We start from the raw sequence: 21,784 nt of genomic DNA on the forward strand, positions 1-21,784 counted from the left end.
TTTTGTTATATCCTTCACAATATGAGATAACTAGGACAGCCTCTGGTATTGTGAAACTAGGGTTGGGAATCAATTCCCCTGGCATGATGTAAAGGAAAGAACACTGATGTTGGAGCCAGAAGACCTGCCACTTACAAGATGTGTGTCCTTGGGCAAATGTCTTAAGATCTTAGATTTCTCATTGTTTAATTGAAGGGATCTGGACTAGAACTGCTGCTGCTGCTGCTGCTAAGTCGCTTCAGTCGTGTCTGACTCTGCGCGACCCCATAGACGGCAGCCCACCAGGCTCCCCGTCCTTGGGATTCTCCAGACAAGAACACTGGAGTGGGTTGCCATTTTTTTCTCCAATTCATGAGAGTGAAAAGCCAAAGTGAAGTTGCTCAGTCGTGCCTGACTCTTAGCGACCCCATGGACTGCAGCCTACCAGGCTCCTCCATCCATGGGATTTTCCAGGCAAGACTACTGGAGTGGGGTGCCATTGCCTTCTCTGGGACTAGAGCAGTAATACCCAAACTGAGTCCTACATACTCATTGAGATTCTCCAGGCTCACCCATGGAAGAGGGATAAGCAGTCTTCAAACAGATGTCTCAATCTCTCCATCTCCAGCCCACTTCAACTACTCATTGCCATTCTTTTAAACCTTTTGAGCTTCTGCTAAAGATTTCATCCAGAAAAGATTTTTCTCGGGAAAGATCCCATTGCTAAGAAAGTTTGAAAACCACTGGGCAACATGCTTTCCAATCTTTCCAACATTATAATGTTCTAGACACTACCAAAGGGTTGAAAATATGTCATCAAAATAATCACTGACAACTTTTAACGAATTCATTCGGAGTTTATTTTGTAGAAAGGTAGCAGATCTGAGAGGGGTCCCAAGGATTCTTACTCATCCACTGTAGTGCGGCGCACAGGAGCTTAGGCTCTGGGGTCAAACGGCAGAACTTCAGGTTCTGCCTCAGGCTCTTGCTGTACATCTTGAGCAGCTCACTTTACCTCTCTGTGCTTTTATCTCTGTAAGCCTTGTTGTCACCTCCTTTTGCAAACAGGAAACTGAGGCACAACGACAATATTGAGATGAGGAAGATAACAGTTCCCACCTTGTAGGGTTTTCCTGATAATTAAATGAATTAACATGTAAACCATTTACTGTAGGAACTGGCACGTAGTATATGCTGAACAAATACCAATTATTGTCCCAAGTTCGTCTGTTTGTCAAATATCTATTGTGAATCTGTTATGTTTTGGTCATTGTGCTAAATTTTAGGGATTTAGAGTGAATACAGTATAATTCCACCTTCATGAATATCCTAGGGTAGTAGGAGAGAGAGAGCATAGAGGTGGTCGAGTAAAAACACATATACAGCTGTGTGATAACTTTTGCTAGGGCTCTGAGCAAGGTACACGTAGAGGCAGAAGGAAGAGCTGAGGCAAAGAAGGTAACTTGTGACAGTTGTTTGAGATGCTCTCAGTAGGTTAGAAAGGCGGGATGGGTTGTAGGACAGCACTAAAGGGTAAAGGAGGGAACGGGCAGACTGGGTCTGCATCTTCAGTAACTGATCCCTCTAATGTTTGAGCTCTCCTCTAATATCGATGCTGAGCTCATGATGAGTATCTTCACCAGCATCTCCGTCTCCCTTCCGCATCATTTCTGACTTGTTCCATCCAACCACGAGGAGTTATTCTGTGCATCTTCTTGCCAAGTCAGAGCCTGAGGGTTTATGTTTGCTTGCATGTTTCAGTTATTCATGGAGAACTCAAGGATTTCAAATAATTTCCAGACAAATCCCTTGGAAAAAAGAGAGGGTGGGAGAGAAGCTTAAAGACCTCTAGTCTTTTCTAATAACACTTAAACCCGAACAAGCCGTCTTTCTGAGAGCCAAGTGAGGCCCTCACACCAAAATCTCTGCTGTCTTTAGTTGGAGAGAAACTCAGGCACAATCTATGCCTAAATAAGAGATTATGCCAGAAAGCTCAGTGAAAAGGAACAATACATTTAGGCATGAAAAGCTCTTTGTTGAGAAATGAGCCCAAATATAGCAATACCCTCTCTCTTTTGTACCCTGCCCTTCTTCCCTTATGGCCCACCAGTTCCTCAGACATTGGCTTCTGCATGCTTCGGAGGCTCCAAAGTCTTTATTAATGTTGTTTAGCCGTGTGGCATAATTATTGATCCTGGAACAAAGCTGACTCTCTATACTGCACCATAAAAATAAATGAAGAATGAGTGAGCAAAAGATCAAAGGAAGCAGAGGTGAATATCCGAGGGGCTATTTGAGCCACCACTAAATCTATAGGCTTCGTAGGGACAAGGGTTATGACTTTTGCTGTCCTCTGTGGCCACCATGTGCTTTATGGGCATGTGGTCGATGCTCAGCAAGACACCTGCGGGCCTTAGTGAATATTCAGTGAACACTTCGATATCTTGGTTTGTGTCCTTGTACAGTGAAGCAGCACTAAGGGAAAGCCAGTGTACTCTTTGTGTGCCAGTAAATAATGATGTAAATGGGCAGTTGAGGCTGCCTCTCTAGGCTGCCTTTAGCTCTGTTTCTAATTTGTGCAATTTGCATACTTCTCCCTGAAAATTCAGGTCTTTCCAAAACATGAGGCTGGGTCTTTAAAACTGCAACACCTATTCTAATCTTTCTTCGCTCATTTCCTCTGAACCTCCCTCTTCTCTGTCTTAACTGAGACTCCCATTTAAGCCAGTTCAAGGGAGCCAGTCAATCCTAACAGAAGTCAACCCTGAATGTTCATTGGAAGGACTGTTGCTCAAGCTGAAGCTCCAATACTTTGGCCACCTGATGTGAAGAGCCGACCCATTGGAAAAGACTCTGATGCTGGGAAAGATTGAAAGCAAAAGGAAAAGACAGTGGCTGAGGATGAGACGGCTAGATAGCATGATTGACTTAATGAACATGAAGTTGAGCAAACTCATGTGGAGGACAGAGGATACAGGACAGATAGCAGAGGACAGAGGACAGAGGAGCCTGGCGAGAGCTACAGTCCATGGAGTTGCAAAGAATGGGACATGATTTAGCAACCAAAACGACAACAGCAACAATGGGGCCAGTACTAGGCACTGCCTCTGTATTTGACTTTGAGCTCGGCATTGAGGTCAGTGCAGGGGAAGATGACAACTCTCTGCCCTTCCGAATTTTGTAATCCAATTTGGGAATAAATGACACCAGTTAACACCTGGAGGACAGCTAGCAAGCACCATGATAAAGAGCTAAATCGCATTTTAGAGTTCAAAGAAAGAACAAAGTGTAGCAAAGTAGGGTGAAATGTTACTTTTCTTTTAGCTTTCTACCCCTCAGAGACCTCCTGGTGGCTCCCGTGAATTATTACATTATTAATGCAAATATTAATGTTTGCCTCATACATGAAGACTTTTAGTTATAATGACTTTTAGTCACACAACAAAAATTCTCAGTCGCCATGGAAATGGTACTATAAGGAGGTGTGTTGGGGTGAGAGGAGCTTAATTTCAATCAATGCCAAGAAAAAGAGGGAGAATGATGTTCTCTACAATGTCCTTCCACAGAACCCCTTATATTCTTTAAGGATATAGGTATTTCACTGGATGATACGCCCTTTGAGTGCAGGGATAACCATTTTTTATTAATATGGCTTCCAAATTCCGTCATTCAAGGATCTAAAGAGGCACTCAGTAGTGTTTGTTGAATCAATTATATATCCAGAAAAACTGAGCAATTATTTTAGTGATTATCAAAGAGGACAATTCCTCACATCCCTCCAATCACCTCCCAGCTCCATTTGTCCTTTCCTTTGTACTGAACTTGCTAAAATTCCCTCAGTTGGTGCAGGTATCTTTGTTATTTGGAGACTCATTCATTTATAAAAACTCTGCCTCCTTCCTCGTGTCCTTTCATTAGAGACAATATTTATGGGATTATTTAATCTATGAAATACGTAACATTCAAGTACTGATGCCTTTCAGATTTTCATGATACAGCATGGTACTTGCAAGCCAGGAACACTCATGGATACCCAGATATTATGCATGGCCTACACCCTACACTGTCTTGACTTAACAATTGTCTTATTCCATTTCTCAACTTTTTCTCATTGCAGCTACTTCTTTGTATAGTTGTATGTGTGTGTGTGGTGGGGGGAGGTGAGGGGGGGTTGGTTGGCCATGCAGCATGCAGAACTTCCCTGACAAGGGACTGAACCCATGCTGCCTGCAGTGGAAGCACACAGTCTTAACCACTGGACTATCAGGGTGTCCATCTTAACTGCTTCTTACTCTTTCTCTTATGATTCTGTATTCCATGTTCTAGGAGGTGGAGGGGATATTCAGGGTGATGGAGAGGGCAGGGTCTGAAGTCTGTCTGTTTGGTTTTACATCTTGACTCTGCCACATAACCGTGGGCAAGCTTGTCTGTTCATATCTCACAGGGTTGGTGTGGGTGGTAAGTGAGAGCTGGTGTATGTTATTTTGCTCCTCATATGACCTTCGGCTTTCTCCCTTGATTCCTATCATACCTGTCCTGTGGATCTGCTCATCTCAAGCAGACCTGTTTGATCCTGCCCTTCCCTTGGTCACTTCCCTAGTATAAATCGCATTTCTTGTTGTTATTGTTTAGTCAATAAGTTATGTTCAATATTTTTGCAACCCCATGGACTGTAGCCCATCAGGCCCCTCTGTCCATGGGATTTCCCAGGCGATAATACTGGATTGGGTTGCCATTTCCTTCTCCAGGGGATCTTCCCAACCCAGGGATTGAACCCATGTCTCCAGCATTGCTGGCACATTCTTTACCACTGAGCCACCAGGGAAGCTATAAACGACATTTCTGCCACACCCCGACCCCCAGCCTGTTCTTGTCCTTTCCAGCTAGGTAAAGTGGGAAAGTCTGTGATCCAAGGTCACAAAGGGACCTTGAGGAGTCCTTGAGGAGTGTTTCAGACATTTAGCTAATATACGCACATAAATGCCAACATGCTCACTCTATAATTGTCATTGTAATATCTAGGTATGGCACTTCCATCGTTTCTTTTTCCTAATAATAAAAATGTCTTTGTAACTAACTATGGAAATGGTGTGATTTCCATCCTAAGAAATATAAGGAATGTTTCAGCTTGAGCTGAAAAAAAAAAAAAAAAAAAACAGGCATTTTTTTTCCTTCAGTTCTCTTTATTTTTGGATGATACCTATCTTTCAGTTCCCATGCTAAGATTTGATGCCAGTCAAAAGTGTGACCAATCCAAGATTCTTCCCATAACCTGAAGCATACTTATAACCTGAACGTAATATTGTTAGCATCACCATCTCTTCCCAACTTTTTAGCACTTAATAATTCCCAGAGTGACCACTGAATAAGTGACCAGATACCATTTTGAGTTGTGATGTCACAATCTGTAGAAATTATAAGTTAATCACAGAGAAAGGCATGTTGGCAAGCTTTAGGGATCAGGAGCTACAAATATGGGGTACTGTCCAGAGCGTACATCTCTGAGTTCTTTTCATGGCTCAAGTCCAGGAACTGGGGCTATACCTTCAATAATCATATGGGAAAGCTAAGATAGAGGGATATTCGATGAGATTCTGACAGACTGCCAAATTGGAATCTAACTTTGCTTATGCATGTGGTATTCCGGGTAAAGCAATTGTCCTTTTAGTTAAAAGTGATAAATATATTTCTGTTTAAAGGGCAGGTGTTTGGGATTGCTATATTTTGCCTGTGGCAAGCCCATAATATAAACCAATGTGGTCTGGATGGGAGGAAATAATCAAAGACCACATGAGGTTCCTAATCCCTTAGGAGCAGAGGCTCATGGTATAGAAATTAGGTAGTGTCTCTGAATGGTTATACATGGCTACTAAGTGGCAGGGTCAGGATTCAAATTCAGGTTCATAAGACCCTTGAGTTTTTCCTCCCACTACTATCATATGCTGCTTCATTTTGAAATTGATTCCAGAGCTGAGAGTGACCTCAATCAATTTCCATTCCAACCGCTTTATTTTAAAGAGAGGGAGAGATGGGTTAAGAAATGTCCATTAATGCAAAGAACTAAACCTGTGCTCTGTAACAACCTAGAGGGGTGGGATAGGGTAGGAGGTAGGAAGGAGGTCCAAGAAGGAGGGAACATATGTATACTTATGTCTGATTGATGTTGATATATGGTAGAAACCAACACAACATTGTTAAGCTCCCACTCTTTGGGATCCCATGGACTGTAGCCCACCTTGCTCCTCCATTCATGGGATTCTCCAGGCAAGAATACTGGAGTGGGTTGCCATTTCCTTCTCCAGAGGAACTTCCTGACCCAGGGATTGAACCTGGGTCTTCTGCATTACAGGCACACTCTTTATAAAGACAGACTCTTTATAATAATAAGGCTATTTTCCTCCAATTAAAAACAAACAAAAAAAAAAGAAACACACATTTCCTTGAATGAATATCTCACCTTGTAAAATATCTGCTCCACATCTAGACGTTGGGAGTGGATCTAACAATCTTGATTAAAAGGAAGCTTGAAGGTGGTCCCTCTGCATTGGTGGTAGGGGTTCCCTATGTAATTTCTTATGCATTTTTCATGGATGCCTGATCCCTTCAAATTGATTTGATTCTGTGATATGTAATGTGAGTAATATTTTGGGAATGCTTTCAGTGTGTTCTTTTTTGCTTTTCAGTGTATATGGCTTTCTCCTCAGTAAGCTCAAGAGCTACATCTATTACATGTTTCAGCAAGAATGAAAAGAAAGATTATATTCAGCTTCTGACATTCCAATTAGTGTTTTTCAAAACTTCAGCAGTACAATAGCCTTCATGCCCCAGTTTGTTGAGGGAAACTAATACGCACATACACATTCCTTCATCTTGCCTTGATTATAAAGTAGGCTTTATTATAAAGTTTTACAGAGATTTATAGGCATCCTGCATATAGAGGAAGTACAAGGTGGAGGTATTCGCTTTACCTTGAGGGATTGGAGGAGAGACAGAAGTAGAAGCATGGTCATTCACGTGGCCTACCCTCCCTCTTTTAGAATGAAATAGCAGAATATTGGGTGAAAAGGCGGGAATGCTGAAGGCTGAGATATTTCTGCTCCCTTTTCTACTTAGGAGGCTGGAAGGTGATTTCTTTATAGATTGTCTACTTCACTTGAAACTAGACATCACAGAGTGGTTAAGCAGAGGGAGGGCATGAATGCAGCCTTCTCAAAGCATCCTTATTTCCCATGAAGCACGTGAAGGACCCAGAATTTTCCCCATGTTCCTGGGATAGTATATGGTGTTTACCTGAGGTTTTGTCTGGGGAGTTTGCCAGAAGGGATTCCTGGCATAAAGAAAAAAGTGGTCTTGAAGTTGAGGACTGTGTGCAAGTTCCAGCTGGCCCCCGATGGACTCTGCAAAATCATCAGTGGTCAAGTGAGCAGGGAAGGTCCTATACCCTCTCAAGGCAAATGAGAACAAACCGCAGCATCACCAGTTGCAAACTGGTCAGTGAATGTCAGCAGAACACTCAGGAATAGAACCAGTCTCATGTCAGTGCTCACTAGTCCAGGGAACAGTTCATACCAACCACTACTTAGTAGACATGAGCAAGAATCCAGAGGGTACCACATGCACCGAGGACCTGGTCTCCCCCCTCTCTTTATACCATAGTTACAGAGACCACATAACCTTTAAAACCCAGAAATCATCTTGGAGAGGAGTTGATTGAAGAAAGAGAAATATGAAAGACTAAGAGCTTCATCTCAAAGGGGCTGATCCTTTACTTAAAGAGAAAGTTTTTTCTCAGAGACAAGTGAACTTTCCACGAAGAGATAGGTACTGAATATTATAGACTTTGTGAATTATATGAACTCTTTTGCAATTACTGAACTCTACCCCTGTAGCCTGAAAACAGTCATGTGTGTGTGGGTGTGTGTTAAGTCACATCAGTAGTGTCTGACTCTTTATGACCCTATGGACTGTAGCCCTCCAGGCTCCACTGTCCATGAGATTCTCCAGGCAAGAATACTGGAGTGGGTTGCCATGCCCTCCCCCATGGAATCTTCCTGACCCAGGGATCGAACCCATGTCTCTTACGTCTCCTGCATTGGCAGGCAGGTTACATCTCCTGCATTGGCAGGCAGGTTCTTTATCACTAGTGCCACCTGGGAAGCCCAAAACAGTAATAAACAATATGTAAATGAATGGGCATAACTGTGTTCCAATAAAGCTTTATTTACACAAATAGTCAATGGGATTGCAGGTGCTAGCTTGCCAACTTTCGGTCAGTATCATTGAATCAAACTAAGTTTTTAAAATTCAACTGAAGGTAATTTTCTCCTACTACACAAAAAAGGTAGGAACTTCAGAGAAAAATGAAATTAACTGTAGAAATAATTTGTGTTTTATTTGCACATCTTTGTGACATATGAATGGAGAAGGCAATGGCACCCCACTCCAGTACTCTTGCCTGGCAAATCCCATGGACGGAGGAGCCTGGTAGGCTGCAGTCCATGGGGTCGCTAAGAGTCAGACACGACTGAGTGACTTCACTTTCACTTTCCACTTTCATGCATTGGAGAAGGAAATGGCAACCCAGTCCAGTGTTCTTGCCTGGAGAATCCCATGGACAGAGAAGCCTGGTAGGCTGCAGTCCATGGGGTCCCTAAGAGTCAGACACGACTGAGTGACTTCACGTTCACTTTCCACTTTCATGCATTGGAGAAGGAAATGGCAACCCACTCCTGTGTTCTTGCCTGGAGAATCCCAGGGATGGGGGAGCCTGGTGGGCTGCAGTCCGTGGGGTCGCACAGAGTTGGACACGACTGAAGCGACTTGGTGGCGGCGGTGACAAATGAATAAAATTCTGCTTTCTTTCATATTGAAAGGAGAGAAGCTGTCTTACTGTAAAGAGGAATGATTTGTTTTGTTCCCTTCCCCAAAGCCTTGTGATCACTAGGAGTGTTGAAGGCTGTAAGAAGACAGGAAGATAAGCTCAAAGTGGATGATAAAATAGGGAGGGAAAGAGCAGTTGACCACAAAGGACAGGGCAGAGATTCTGGTTTCTTTGCCAGGAGCTCTGGAAATAAAGGAAAGGAAGGCTTGGCATGGGAAATAACTTTGAATAGTCATAATTATGATAATGGTAGTGATGAAACTAATAATGGCCACTACAATTTCAGTCAGAATGGGCCACACTGTTGTAACAAACGCCTCTGAAATCTCAATGGCTTAAAGCAAAAATGTTTTGAAAATGAAAATCACTCAGTTGTGTCTGACTCTTTGTGACCCCATGGACTACACAGTCTATGGAATTCTCCAGGCCAGAATACTGGAGTGGGTGGCTGTTCCCTTCTCCAGGGTATCTTCCCAACCCAGGGATCGAACCCAGGTCTCCTGCATTGCAAGCGGATTCTTAACCAGTTGAGCTACTTATATTTCATTAATTCTCCATGTCTGTTGAGGGTCAGCTAGTAGCTGACTCATGGGGGATCAGACTCCACATTGTACTTGAGCTCCTTCTGGGACTTGACATTGAGTGGGCCACTATCTGTAGTATCATTGCTTACAGTGGTTCAGCAAAAGTGATAAAGTACAAACTGGCCATTTCTGGAAATGACACACCTTACTTCTGTTCACATTCCACTGATGAAAGCCAGTCACACAAGTAAGCCTGACTTCAGTGGAGTAAAAAAAAATGTGATCATTCTCTAGGGAGGAAAGTTACTATTAATGGAAAAGTAATTTAATATCCCTCAACTACTATACTGGGTGACAACATACTGAATGAGCATTGTGCTAAGCATATCTTTATTTTACCCTTACTCAGAGACCCTGTAAGATAGATATTGTCACATTGTACTGATGAAAAAAATGAAGATCTTGGGAATTAGGTAACTCATTTTGACAACCAATAGATGGTAATGATTTAAACATAGGTAGGTCTGATTCAGTAGCTTGTACTCCTAAGAACTAAATCATACTTTCCTGATAATTTATGATATTAGATTAGGGATCTCAACCTCAAGTGTATTCAGGGGCCAGGCAATTAATACAAATTTGTGAAGCTGTTTGGATATACTTCAACTTTGGATAGGGCTGTGGCAACCTGGAGAGCCCATGCTGTGTAATTCATCTTAAACTAATTGGTACTATGTAAAAATATGCTTATTATTTTCAGTTCTCCAGATTCCTTAAAAAGTCCTCATAAATCTGATTTTTACATGTAATTTCCTGATTTCAAAGTGCTAAAAGACAATCCAATATTTTTTTTTTTTAAATATGGGCTAAGTAAAATAAATCTAAGAGCCAAACATACCCTATAGGCTAATAGTTTACACTCTTACTAGGTCTTCTGTGCTGTGCTTAGTCACTTAGTCATGTCCAACTCTTTGCAACCCCATGGACTATAGCCTGCCAGGCTCCTCTGTCCATGGGGATTCTCCAGGTAAGAATACTGGAATGGGTTGCCATGCCCTCTTCTAGGGGATCTTCCCAACCCAGGTGTCGAACCCAGGTCTCCCACATCACAGGCGGATTCTTTACCATCTGAGCCAACAGGGAAGCCCGCTAGGTCTTCTGGTGGATTCTAATTGGTTCACTGGGGAAACACAAAACTGAGGATAATGAACTCAGATTATTAGTTAGGTTAGGCCCAAGTCTGTGTGTTATTTCTGTTTAGTTGCAGAGCCAGTATACTATGGAAAGGCTGAATACTAAATTAAAATGATTATCATCAAGATGCATGAATATGTATATATGTTGGGGACATAATTGTGTATGGACATTTGATTTGGAACCAATTCAAATGTTTAAGCAGCTATGGAGCAATTTTCGTTTTCAAACTGTTGTCATGTAACATGCAGTAACTTCTTCTCTGGCCAGTGTGCAGCTGTCATCATTCACTGGGGAGCCTTCCTAAGGAGGTGGATGTTCAGTGCCCTCCAGTCTAGTTCATGATGCACCACCAGACTAAGCAGGCTCATAGTCTACTGTGTGCATTAATTACAACAGAACAAATGGAAAGGCCATTCTCAGTCTGGAGTAATGCCGATCACACTGGCATCTGGTAGAAAAAGTCAGGGCTAGGCTTGGCAGAAAGTTGACTGGATATGTTTTTTTCCTGGAAAGGTGATGGATGAAGTTTTTGAAGGAATTAGGAAAGAGCGAAACTGGTAACTTCTGACTTGGCAATCCAGGTATATATTTCTTGAGGGAAGATCTGTCACTTTCATCAGATTCTCAAATAGGTCTTGCTGCCGCTCACCATGAAGCCTTTCAACTTGAAACATCAAGAAGGATATGGAAATACCTGCCCCCATCCCAGATCACCTTCCTTAAAAAAACATGCAAGGCAGGAGAGTTCACTGACCCCTAAACACAAGCTATGGTTTCCTGCTCTTTTCTTTGCCTGAAATTCTCTTTCTGGCCATCTCTGTCTAGCCAATCCCCTTTCTTAAAAACAGAACACCTTCCTTCCCCACAAAACTAATCTATGAAGCTTTTCCCAACCCCCTTATAGGATATTTTTAATCTTTGAACTCTGAGAACTTTTTTTTTTTAGTTTCCTGATAGCATTACAATTCTGCCTCTCATAGTTATGTGTGTGTGTGCATTCATGCATGCATGTGTGCATATATACACCTCATTTTTTTTTTTTAGCAGAATAGTAAACTCCATGAGTTTACTACAAGGGGCTTCCCTTGTAGCTCAATTGATAGAGTCTGGCTGCAATGCAGGAAACCCGGGTTTGATCCCTGGGTTGGGAAGGCCCCCAGGAGAAGGAAATGGCAGCCCACTCCAGTATTCTTGCCTGGAGAATCCCATGGACAGAGGAGCTGTCAGGTTATAGTCCATGGGGTCATAAGAGTTGGACACGACTTAGCAACTAAACTGCCACCAAACTCCATGAGGATATTGAGAGTATCTGGCCTGAGGAAAAGGTACTAAGATTTCTTTCTTTAGGAATCTAAGAATTCTTTCTAGTCAAGGAAAAGTTCAACCAGAAAGTCAAAGGGCACCATTAAGGGATAAGACCAAAGTACTTTGTCTTGCTCTAGCAAGTCAAATGAGTTGGCATTCGGCCAAGGTGGGCATGGTTCAGTAATGTTGACCTAGATACACATCTTTTAAATGTTGTACACAGAGGAGTCTTTTTCATATGACTTGATCATTCTATGTACTGGCACAGTTTCCTGGGCCCCCTTTTTTGACCAGTTATTATCTATCTTTTCATCAATGATAACAACATTAAAATGCCTCTCTGTGCTTGTTTTGCTATTTCCACTGTTTCGCAGTATTGAAAACATCATAGAGTTAAAATCAGGTCGCATCTGTTGCTTGTTAGGACCGTAACTTTGCCATATGTTCTAAGATCTGTGAAATGGAGAATAAATCCTTCATAGATGGAGATTTTCAGACTCTTGGCTCTCAGTGTAAACATAAAGGTGTTCTGCTTTTGCAAGAACTATGAGGAGTCTAAGTGATTTGACCACATCATCTTAGATCTCCAGGGGCCAGCATAGTGCTTAATCCAAGGTCAGTGTGTAATTGATGTATGAGATCTTTCCAACTTTTCTATAACTGGTCAGTCATGTAACCAGTGTAAGACTAATCTGTCTTCTTCTTCTGTACTGAGTCAATGCTTTATAATTTTTTTTAAATAAATCAAAATAGCAACGATTCCAAAAAGTCTTTTGAATGGTTGCTCTGTGTCCTTAAATCTCAGGGATAGAATGATAAGAACCCTGAGCAGACAAGCAAGAGAACTGTTTCTGCTTCAGCACAGGCCAGTAACTGAGCATGAGTTGCTTTCTCTCTCTGGGCTTCCGTTTCTTTATTTGTAAAATGAGGGTCTCAGATTAGATTTCCTAAGAGATCTCCCATGTTTCACATTCTGTGACTCTATTGCAGAGATACCCACAACGTTATGACCAAAAAGGCTAAGTGAGAGCATATTACGGGGAGCTCGTTACATCTCAGGTGTTTTCCTCCATACTGAAGTAAATCCCTCATTTGTCTTTCCCTCTGCTTCATACCTCCCGCAACTTTATTTTAGATTGTAGAGTTTGCTGCCAGGGTTTTCTTTTTTTTCTAAATTACGTTCTTCTTGACATTACTAGTAAAAGAGTTACTATGACGACCAAGTAATTTTCCTGGATGGCCACATTCAATTTGCTTAAGTAGATATTAGAATTGTAACATGTTTCATTAGCTCAGAGGCCCTTGGGATGTAACCCTGAAGTGCTGAGCAGACCAGAGCTTCAGGTTAAGCCCATTGAAACCTGGGTCTATTGACTGTGTAGAGATGGCATTTTCTTTATAGGGTCTCTGTCTTAGTTGCTTAGGCTTGGTAAGTACCAAAAGTAATTACTAAAGGAAATTATAAGAAGATCTGCTATTTTAGCTAACAAAAAAGAAATGAAAGAAAAACTTTAAACACACTGCTGGATAGCATAAATCAGAAAGTAAATAGCCAAGATATTTAAAAGATATGTTTTGTATCTGTTTGTTTATTTTCCTATTATATGAAAGAGGAAATTAGACCTTTATCTAAATTAAAGCTTAGATTCCCAAAGGCAGTATACTAAGCAGATGGAAATTATATGCAACTAATGTCCAACAGTAAGGAAATAGAATGAATTTGGTTATTTGTGTAAAATGCTAATTCTTTTTTAAAATTGAAATATAGTTGATTTACAATATTATGTTAATTTCTGTACAGCAAAGTGACTCAATTACACTACACAAATACATGTTCTGTTTTCATATTCTTTTCCATTGTGGTTTATCCCAGGATATTGAATATAGTGCCCTCTGCTATACAACAGGGCCTTTTGTCCATCCATTCTATATGTAATAGTTTGCATCTACTAACCACAAACTCCGAGTCCATTCCTTCCCTTAGGCAACCACAAGTTTGTTCTCTTATGTCTGTGAATCTGTTTCTGCATCATAGATAACGTTCATTTGTGTCATTTTGGGTTCCACATGTAAGTGGTATTATGTGGTATTTATCTTTCTCTGACTTACTTCACTTAGTATGATAATCTCTAGTTGCATTCATGTTGCTGCAAATGGCACTCTTTCATTCTTTTTATATCGGAGTGGTATTCCACTGAATATATGCACTACATCTTATCCATTCGTCTGTCGTTGGACATCTAGCTTGTTTCTATGTCTTGGTTATTGTGAATCATGCTGCTATGAGTGTAAGCATGCATGTATCTTTTTTAAAGTTCTTTTTTATTGGAGTATAGTTGCTTTACAATGTTGTGTTAGCTTTGCTATACAGCATAATGAATCAGCCACACATGTACATATATCCTCTTCCTTTCGGACTTCCTTGCCATTTGGGTCCCTTCCCATTCAGGTCACCACAGTATGTGATGTAGAGTTCTCTGTTCTATACAGCATATTCGCATTAGTTATCTATTTTATATACAGTATCAATAGTGTATATGGGTCAAACCCAGTCTCCAAATTCCTCTCATGCCCAATGTATCTTTTTGAATTATAGTTTTGTCCAGATATTTGCCCAGGAGTAGAATGGCTCAGTTATATGGTGATTCTATTTTTAGTTTTCTGAGGAACCTCCATACTGTATTTCATTCTTGCATTCTCACCAACAGGGTAGGAGAGTTCCCCTTTCTTCACACCCACTCCAGCATTTGTTATTTGTAGACTTTTTAGTGATGGCCATTCAGACTGCTGTGAGATGGTACATCATTGTAGTTTTGACTTGCATTTATTTAATTAATAATTTAGTTATCAATTAACAATGTTGAACATCTTCTTTTCATGTGCCTATTGGCCATCTGTATGTCTTCTTTGGAGAAATGTCTCTTTAGGTCTTCTGTCCACTTTTCAATTGGGTTGTTTGCTTTTTTTGTTGAGTTGTATGAGCTGTTTGTAAATTTTGGAAATTAAGCCCTTGTTGGTAACATCATTTGCAAATATTGTCTCCCATGCCATAAGTTGTCTTTTTGTATTGTTTATGGTTTCCTTTGCTGTGCAAAAGCATGTAAGTTTGATTATATCTGACTTGTTTATTTTTGTTTTTATTTGTTTTGCCTTGGGAGACTGACCTAAGAAACATTAGTACAGTTAATATCAGAGAATGTTTTGCCTGTGTTTTCTTCTAGGAGTTTTATGATATCTTCTCTTATATTTAAGTCTTTAGGCCATTTTGAGTTTATTATTGTGATATGAGGGTAGGTTCTAACTTCATTGACTTATATGCAGCTGTCCAACTTTGCCAGCACCACTTGCTGAAGAGACTACCTTTTCCCCATTTTATATTCTTGCCTTCTTTGTCAAAGATTAATTGACCGGGGTGTGTGAGTTTATTTCTGGGCCCTCTATTCTGTTCCACTGATCTATATGTCTGTTTTTGTGCCAATGCCATGCTGTTTTGATTACCATAGCTTTGTAGTATTGGCTGAAGTCTGGAAGATTTATGCGACCTACTTTCTCCTTTTTCCTCAGGATTGCCTTGGCAATTCTAGTGTTTTATGGTTGCATATAAATTTTAGGATTATTTGTTCTAGCTTTGTGAAAAATTCCATGAGTAATTTGATAGGGATCACATTAAGTCTGTATATTTCTCTAGGTAGTATAGCCATTTAAACAATATTAATTCTTCCAATCCAAGAGCATGGGGTATCTTTCCATTGTTTGAAGTATCTTTAATTTCCTTTATTAATGTTTTATAATTCTCAGAGTATGTCTTTCACCTCCTTGGTGACATATTTAATTCTCATTTATTTTATTCTGTGAACTTCCAGATGTTCAAGCTGGATTTAGAAAAGGCAGAGGGACCAGAGATCAAACTGCCAACATCTGCTGGATCATAAAAAAAGTAAGAGAGTTCCAGAAAAATATCTACTTCTTCTTTATTGACTATGCCAAAGCCTCTGATTGTGTGGACCACAACAAACTCTGGAAAATTCTTAAAGAGATGGGAATACCAGACCACCTGACCTGCCTCTTGAGAAATCTGTATAGGGACCCAAATAGGGAAAGGAGCACGTCAAGGCTGTATATTGTCACCCTGCTTATTTAACTTATATGAAGAGTACATCATGAAAAACGCAGGGCTGGAAGAAGCACAAGCTGGAATCAAGATTGCCAGGAGAAATATCAATAACCTCAGATATGCAGATGACACCACCCTTATGGCAGAAAGCAAAGAACTAAAGAGCCTCTTGATGAATGTGAAAGAGGAGAGTGAAAAAGTTGGCTTAAAACTCAACATTCAGAAAACTAAGATCATGGCATCTGATCCCATCGCTTCATGGCAAATAGATGGGGATACAGTGACAGACTTTATTTTGGGGGGCTACAAAATCACTGCAGATGTTGACTGCAGCCATGAAATGAAAAGGCACTTGCTCCTTGGAAGAAAAGTTATGACCAACCTAGACAGCATATCAAAAAGCAGAGACATTACTTTGCCAACAAAGGTCCATCTAGTCAAAGCTATGGTTTTTCCAGTAGTCATGTATGGATGTGAGAGTTGGACTATAAAGAAAGCTGAGCACCGAAGAATTGATGCTTTTGAACTGTGATGTTGGAGAAGACTCTTGAGAGTCCCTTGGACTGCAAGAAGATCCAACCAGTCCATCCCAAAGAAAATCAGTCCCGAATATTCATTGGAAGGACTCATGCTGAAGCTGAAACTCCAACACTTTGGCCACCTGAGGTGAAGAATTGACTCATTTGAAAAGCCCCTGATGCTGGGAAAGATTGAAGGTAGAAGGAGAAGGGGATGACAGAAGATGAGATGGTTGGATGGCATCAACAACTCAATGGACATGAATTTGAGTAAGCTCTGGGAGTTGGCAATGGACAGGGAGGCCTGGCGTGCTGCATTCTGTGTGGTCGCAAAGAGTCGGACGTGACTGAGCAACTGAACTGAACTGATACTACAGTTATAGTTTAGTAAAGGCAATACTAACATATTTATTAATAATCTTATGCATAAGTTCTAAAATTTAAGTGGCTTAACAAAGTAGAAGTTAGCTATTGTATTCATGTAATAAATCAAGACTGGTAATCCTGATCTGAGTTTCTGATTTTTCTCCATGTGGAATTCAGGTTCTCAGCCTTTTTCCATCTCATGCTCTGCTTTCCTCCAAAGCAGGGGTTGGCAAATTATGTCATGTGGGCTAAATATGGCCCTCCACTTATTTTTGTAAATACAGTTGTACTGGAATACAGCCTCAAATGTTTGTGTATTGTCCATGGTAGCTTTTGCAGCCTAAAGGCAGAGTGGAGTAGTTGTGACAGATCATATGGCAACAAAGCATAACATATTTACTATCTATCCTTGTACGTAGAAAGTTTGCCAGCCTTTGCTCTAGGGTCCTTTTGTCATCTGCATTTAACCAGCAGGAATAAAAGAGCATGAAGAAATTACAAACACTTCTTTAAAGCCTTAAATTAGAGAAGCCATATGTTTCTTCTACTTGCATTTCATTGGAATAAACTGGTCATGTGGCTGCAATAGACATGAAGGGTGCTGGGAAATGTAGTCCCTGGCTGAAAAGCTTTTTTCTAGCAACACCATGATACTGTGAGAGTGCAGCACACATTTTGGTAGACAATTATTCATCTTTGCTACAGAACATCTAATCATAATCTTGAAAGGGACCATAGAAATACACTTATTTAATTCCTACTCATCAAATATGTGCTATGTTTTAGACATTATGTTGGGAGAGATGAGTAGAGATGAGTAAGGCTCAGTGAAATAAATGAAACCACCATTTAGAGATTTTTTTTATTCTTACTACAGGAAATTCAAATTAAGACAGTCATTTAGTATAATTGTGGAGGGAATAATGGACTGGTAGGGAATAGGAATGTGGTTTCTGTCTGGTCTTAGGTCAGTGCTGACCCAGATGCCAGCTGTTGGTTATTACTGAGTGGTGGGAATATCAAAGAATGGTTTGTTCAGATTCAAAGACTGGGATCAGAGACTGTCAGAGTTGGAGTTCAGAGGGCACTGGGCATGGAGAACGAGGGCACAAGGGACCATGCCATGGGACTTACTAAGGAACTGTGCTAGCAACTAGAGGAGACTGAAGATGACGATGGCAGCAGAAAGGTGAGCTCCTGCTGGTGAGTTTGAGAGGCAGATAGGTTTGCTTATCATGTCTTTGTAATTGAAGTTCAATTCTTTTTCCCTCTAGTACTTCATACTACTCTCTCTTTCTTTGATTAAACTCACTTAAGTGTCTTGTTGCTTGTCAGTTGGAATAAGACCTCATCTTTTCCCCTAAGAAGCACATGACTTACTAGAGGAGAAAAATATACAAATAGATAGTTTCAATAAAATATGGGGATTCCCCTGAGGGTCTCATGCTCGGGTGCCTAATATCATGTGAGGAAGTGGTTTGATGTGTTAAGAATGACTCCCTAGAAGTGATGACATCTGAATCATATCTTGATAGATGAGTTGGATTAGGTAGAGGGAAAAGAATGAATAAGAGGAGAGGGTTGACCAGGGAGATAGAATTGGAAAACCTATATAGACCTAAGGTAACATAATGATTTAGAGGAAATTAAAATTTCTGCAATTATTAAAACATATATAGTTTAAGAGGCAAAATATTAGAGTTTGGAGCTGAAGCAATAAGCAAGGGTGAGATTACAGAGGTCCATGCAGACCATGTTGAAGACCTAGGATTCTACCATTCTGGTGATGAGGAGACATTGAAACATTGTATCTCTATTTTGCATTTTTTACTAATGGGACAAAATTAGAGCATTTAGAATAGGCACTGATGACTCCTCATGATAACTATAGTGGAAGGAGAAACATGGAAGGTGCTGTATATTCCACTAAACAAATAAGATAAAAAAGCAAAATACCCAGTAAGCTCCTAATTACTAGCAGCATCCTTATTTTGGCCATGGCTCAGCTAAGGTCAGGGAAATCCAAGGGTATTCTTTTCCTTGAAATTATGGAAGGTGGGAATATATTTTGAGGGATCTTCTAGGCTCTCTAAATATTGTATATCTCATGTTTTACCTTCAAGCATGCTCCTCCCGGTTGTTCTGGGCCTTGTCTTACTTACAAAGAATTAAAAAGCAACCTTTTCCTTGTGGGAGGGAGTACAAATCCACCCTGGAATTCTGGATGAGCCATTTGTTATCTGTTTACCCTTAAAAATAAATTTGCTTTTGGTCCAGCTTTGCTGAATGATGAAAGGCACTTTGAGCTTTTAGAGGAGAAGGAACTCCTTTCCCTTTTTAGCAACTTCTCTTTATAGCAATGCTTTATTCCTATATTTCACTCCATCTTGCCACTCTTTCCATTCTCAACTGTCATTGCCATTTGCTTTGGCAATAAATAAGGAATGAAAGGCAAAACAAAACAGCCCGCCACGGTTGCTGACAATGATAAGTCTGTGGGGAAAATTTTCAGAAACCTCAGAGAATAGACTCCAGTGGTTTCTCAGCCCACAAGTTTCAGCTGCACTGGGAACAATGGCCCTTCTGCCTGCCTCCAAAAGGCAAGATGAGGCTTGGGCCTTGTTTCTTCCTTTTTCTTCCAAGCTTCAGACTTGAGCAAACAATCTCGACTTAACCCACATGGAAAACTTGCAAACACAAACACATTCCTCCTCTCCTATTAGTGCTGGGATAAAAAGCAAACTTCAAATTAGTTAATGTTCATGCAGTTAAGTGGTTCCCTATTGACTGGGAAGACGTCGGTGGGAGAGCTGACTTGCAGAGGGGCTTTTTGGGCCAAAAGCAGAATGAAAGCCCAAATCACTCAAATTGCAAGAGAAAAGCTTTTGGTTGTTTTGGTTTTTGTCTTTTTAAAAGTATAAAGAACTCGTGTAGGTGGTGCAGAACCTCGTCTATGGTGTACGCTGGTGTTCCCACTCCATGTGGCACATCTGGGTGGCATGTGAAAAATGGAGGCAGACTTTTGGGAAGGGCCCATTCTGCACCTTGTCATGGTCTGTGAATGTTTATGGATCAGCCCCTTATAAGGGTGCTTTGCGCCACTACATAGTTTTATTGTTTGGCAGATTGAAATCTAGATCCAAGCTCATTCCTTGGTCCTCTGAAAAGAATGTCTAGGCTTTCAGCAGTGACATGGCCACATCATTCCTTTTGGAAGACATGACCCTCGTGTTCCATGGGCAGGACTGTCTATGCATCCAATTTGAGAAACACATCAGTTGGGAACTGGACAGTCCTTACAGCAAGAATCTTGGAAAAGCACCAGCTGGTTTGCTGGAGTTTAGCCATTTCATCCTCATACCTGTAGTAAAGTGAGCATGTAAGGAAAATTGAGGATGACACTATTCCTGGTAATTGAAAAAAGCAAACAAACAAACAAAAAAGAAAATACCAACTACTTTGAACAAGTTGGAAATTGGGTTAGAGGCTATAAATTGGAGACAATCTTTGGTTTAGTACAATATCAGCAATTAAAAGAGTTTGGTTTAATGCCAGAAGAGTTCCTTCTCTAATGAATCACCATATTCATCCTGAAATACCACTGTTAAGTCATAGATATCATAGGGATTTTAACTATCTTCCCATAGAGTGTCCATGCTGGACAACAAGGAGATGGATAGCTAGATATTTAAGTTTGCTGTAATTCAAGATGAATTTCACATATGTGCCTGTATACACGTGTATTTGTGTGTTTTTGCACTTTTCTCAACAGAAGATCCATTTCTTTCATAAGATTTCCAATGACTTTGTAAGTCTTAAATATTGAGCAACACTGCTAGAGTATTGGAGAAGAAAAAGACTTCAGAAATATCTGGTCTGGTGCTTTTTGACATGCTCATATTTTTGTGTTCATGAGATTCACTTGAGGTGCTTGTTTAAAAAAGGATTCCAGAGTGCCAGCTGTACACAGGTTGATTTAGTAGATCTTAAAAGGGGTACCTAGAGTTCTGCTTTTTAATAAGAACTTCAGAGAGCATAAGCCACATGCGTGGGCCAAAGGTCATACTTTGAGTGCCAAGTGAACTTGAGATACGGGGGAAGTGTGATTGTCAAGTGCACAGGATTGGTGGCAATCAGTTTCCCTTCAGACCAGAGGAGCCTTTTTCTGCTTCACATGTTGAGCTTCCATGTAAGACTTCATTTGAACAAAGGCTAAAAAAAATGGCCTGGAAGTCACTGACATGAACCAACACCATTATGTTACAGAAGAAGAAAATGAGACCCAGAGAGATAAAGTGACTATACCAAGATCACAATCTCTTTTAGTGGCAGGATTGAAGCAAGAACCTCATCCCCCCGATTTCTTGTCCAGCTCTTTTCCATCATGGATATATCTCCTTAAAGCCACATACTGCAGTTGAAACACAAAACTCTTTTTAGCATATTATCTAGGAAGGAAAATTGGAAGGTTAAGCTTATCCAACCAAATATGGAAGCCTTCCTGCCTGGGAATGTTTCAATCAGAAGAGAACTGAGTCACCAGGGAAGCCTGGGTGAGGCAGCTCTGGGAGCCTAACGGAAGAAGGCAACTGGATGGAGCACATGTGACTGAAAACGTCTTCACCATTTTGTCTAGTGTCAGACTGGGCACCCAAGAGGTATTGTCTCCACAACTGTCCCAGGAAAATAATTTAGTGTTAGACCACCCTGTGAGTTCTTTTATTCATCTCTAAATGTAAGTCTCTTCTTTGGTTGGGTTATTACCTGGCAATTAATGGCTTCGAGGTGATTTTTCAAAGTTGGCTTTAGAATATCCAATGTGGAATACAATTCCAGCTCAGTGTAATGGTGGGGAGGGGCAACATTTGGCATCCCTCACAGAATTTAGAATTGTGTTCAT

General features: G+C 40.7%; 1 protein-coding gene across 2 annotated transcripts in view; it reads left to right on the forward strand.

The window, feature by feature from the left end:
* Positions 1-17,026, forward strand: part of METTL15 (methyltransferase like 15) — a 370,583-nt gene extending 353,557 nt beyond the window's left edge. Inside the window, exon 6 of one of the 2 annotated variants that reach the window (XM_059874791.1) lies at positions 15,750-17,026. In XM_059874791.1, the coding sequence (XP_059730774.1) occupies positions 15,750-16,027 (278 nt within the window). In that variant the 3' untranslated portion in view covers positions 16,028-17,026. The remainder of the gene's footprint in view (positions 1-15,749) is intronic. The other variant, XM_059874794.1, reaches the window with a different exon arrangement.
* Positions 17,027-21,784: the final 4,758 nt, after the last annotated feature.

Source organism: Bos taurus, chromosome 15, assembly GCF_002263795.3.
Source record: "Bos taurus isolate L1 Dominette 01449 registration number 42190680 breed Hereford chromosome 15, ARS-UCD2.0, whole genome shotgun sequence".
Classification (NCBI taxonomy): Eukaryota; Metazoa; Chordata; class Mammalia; order Artiodactyla; family Bovidae; genus Bos; species Bos taurus.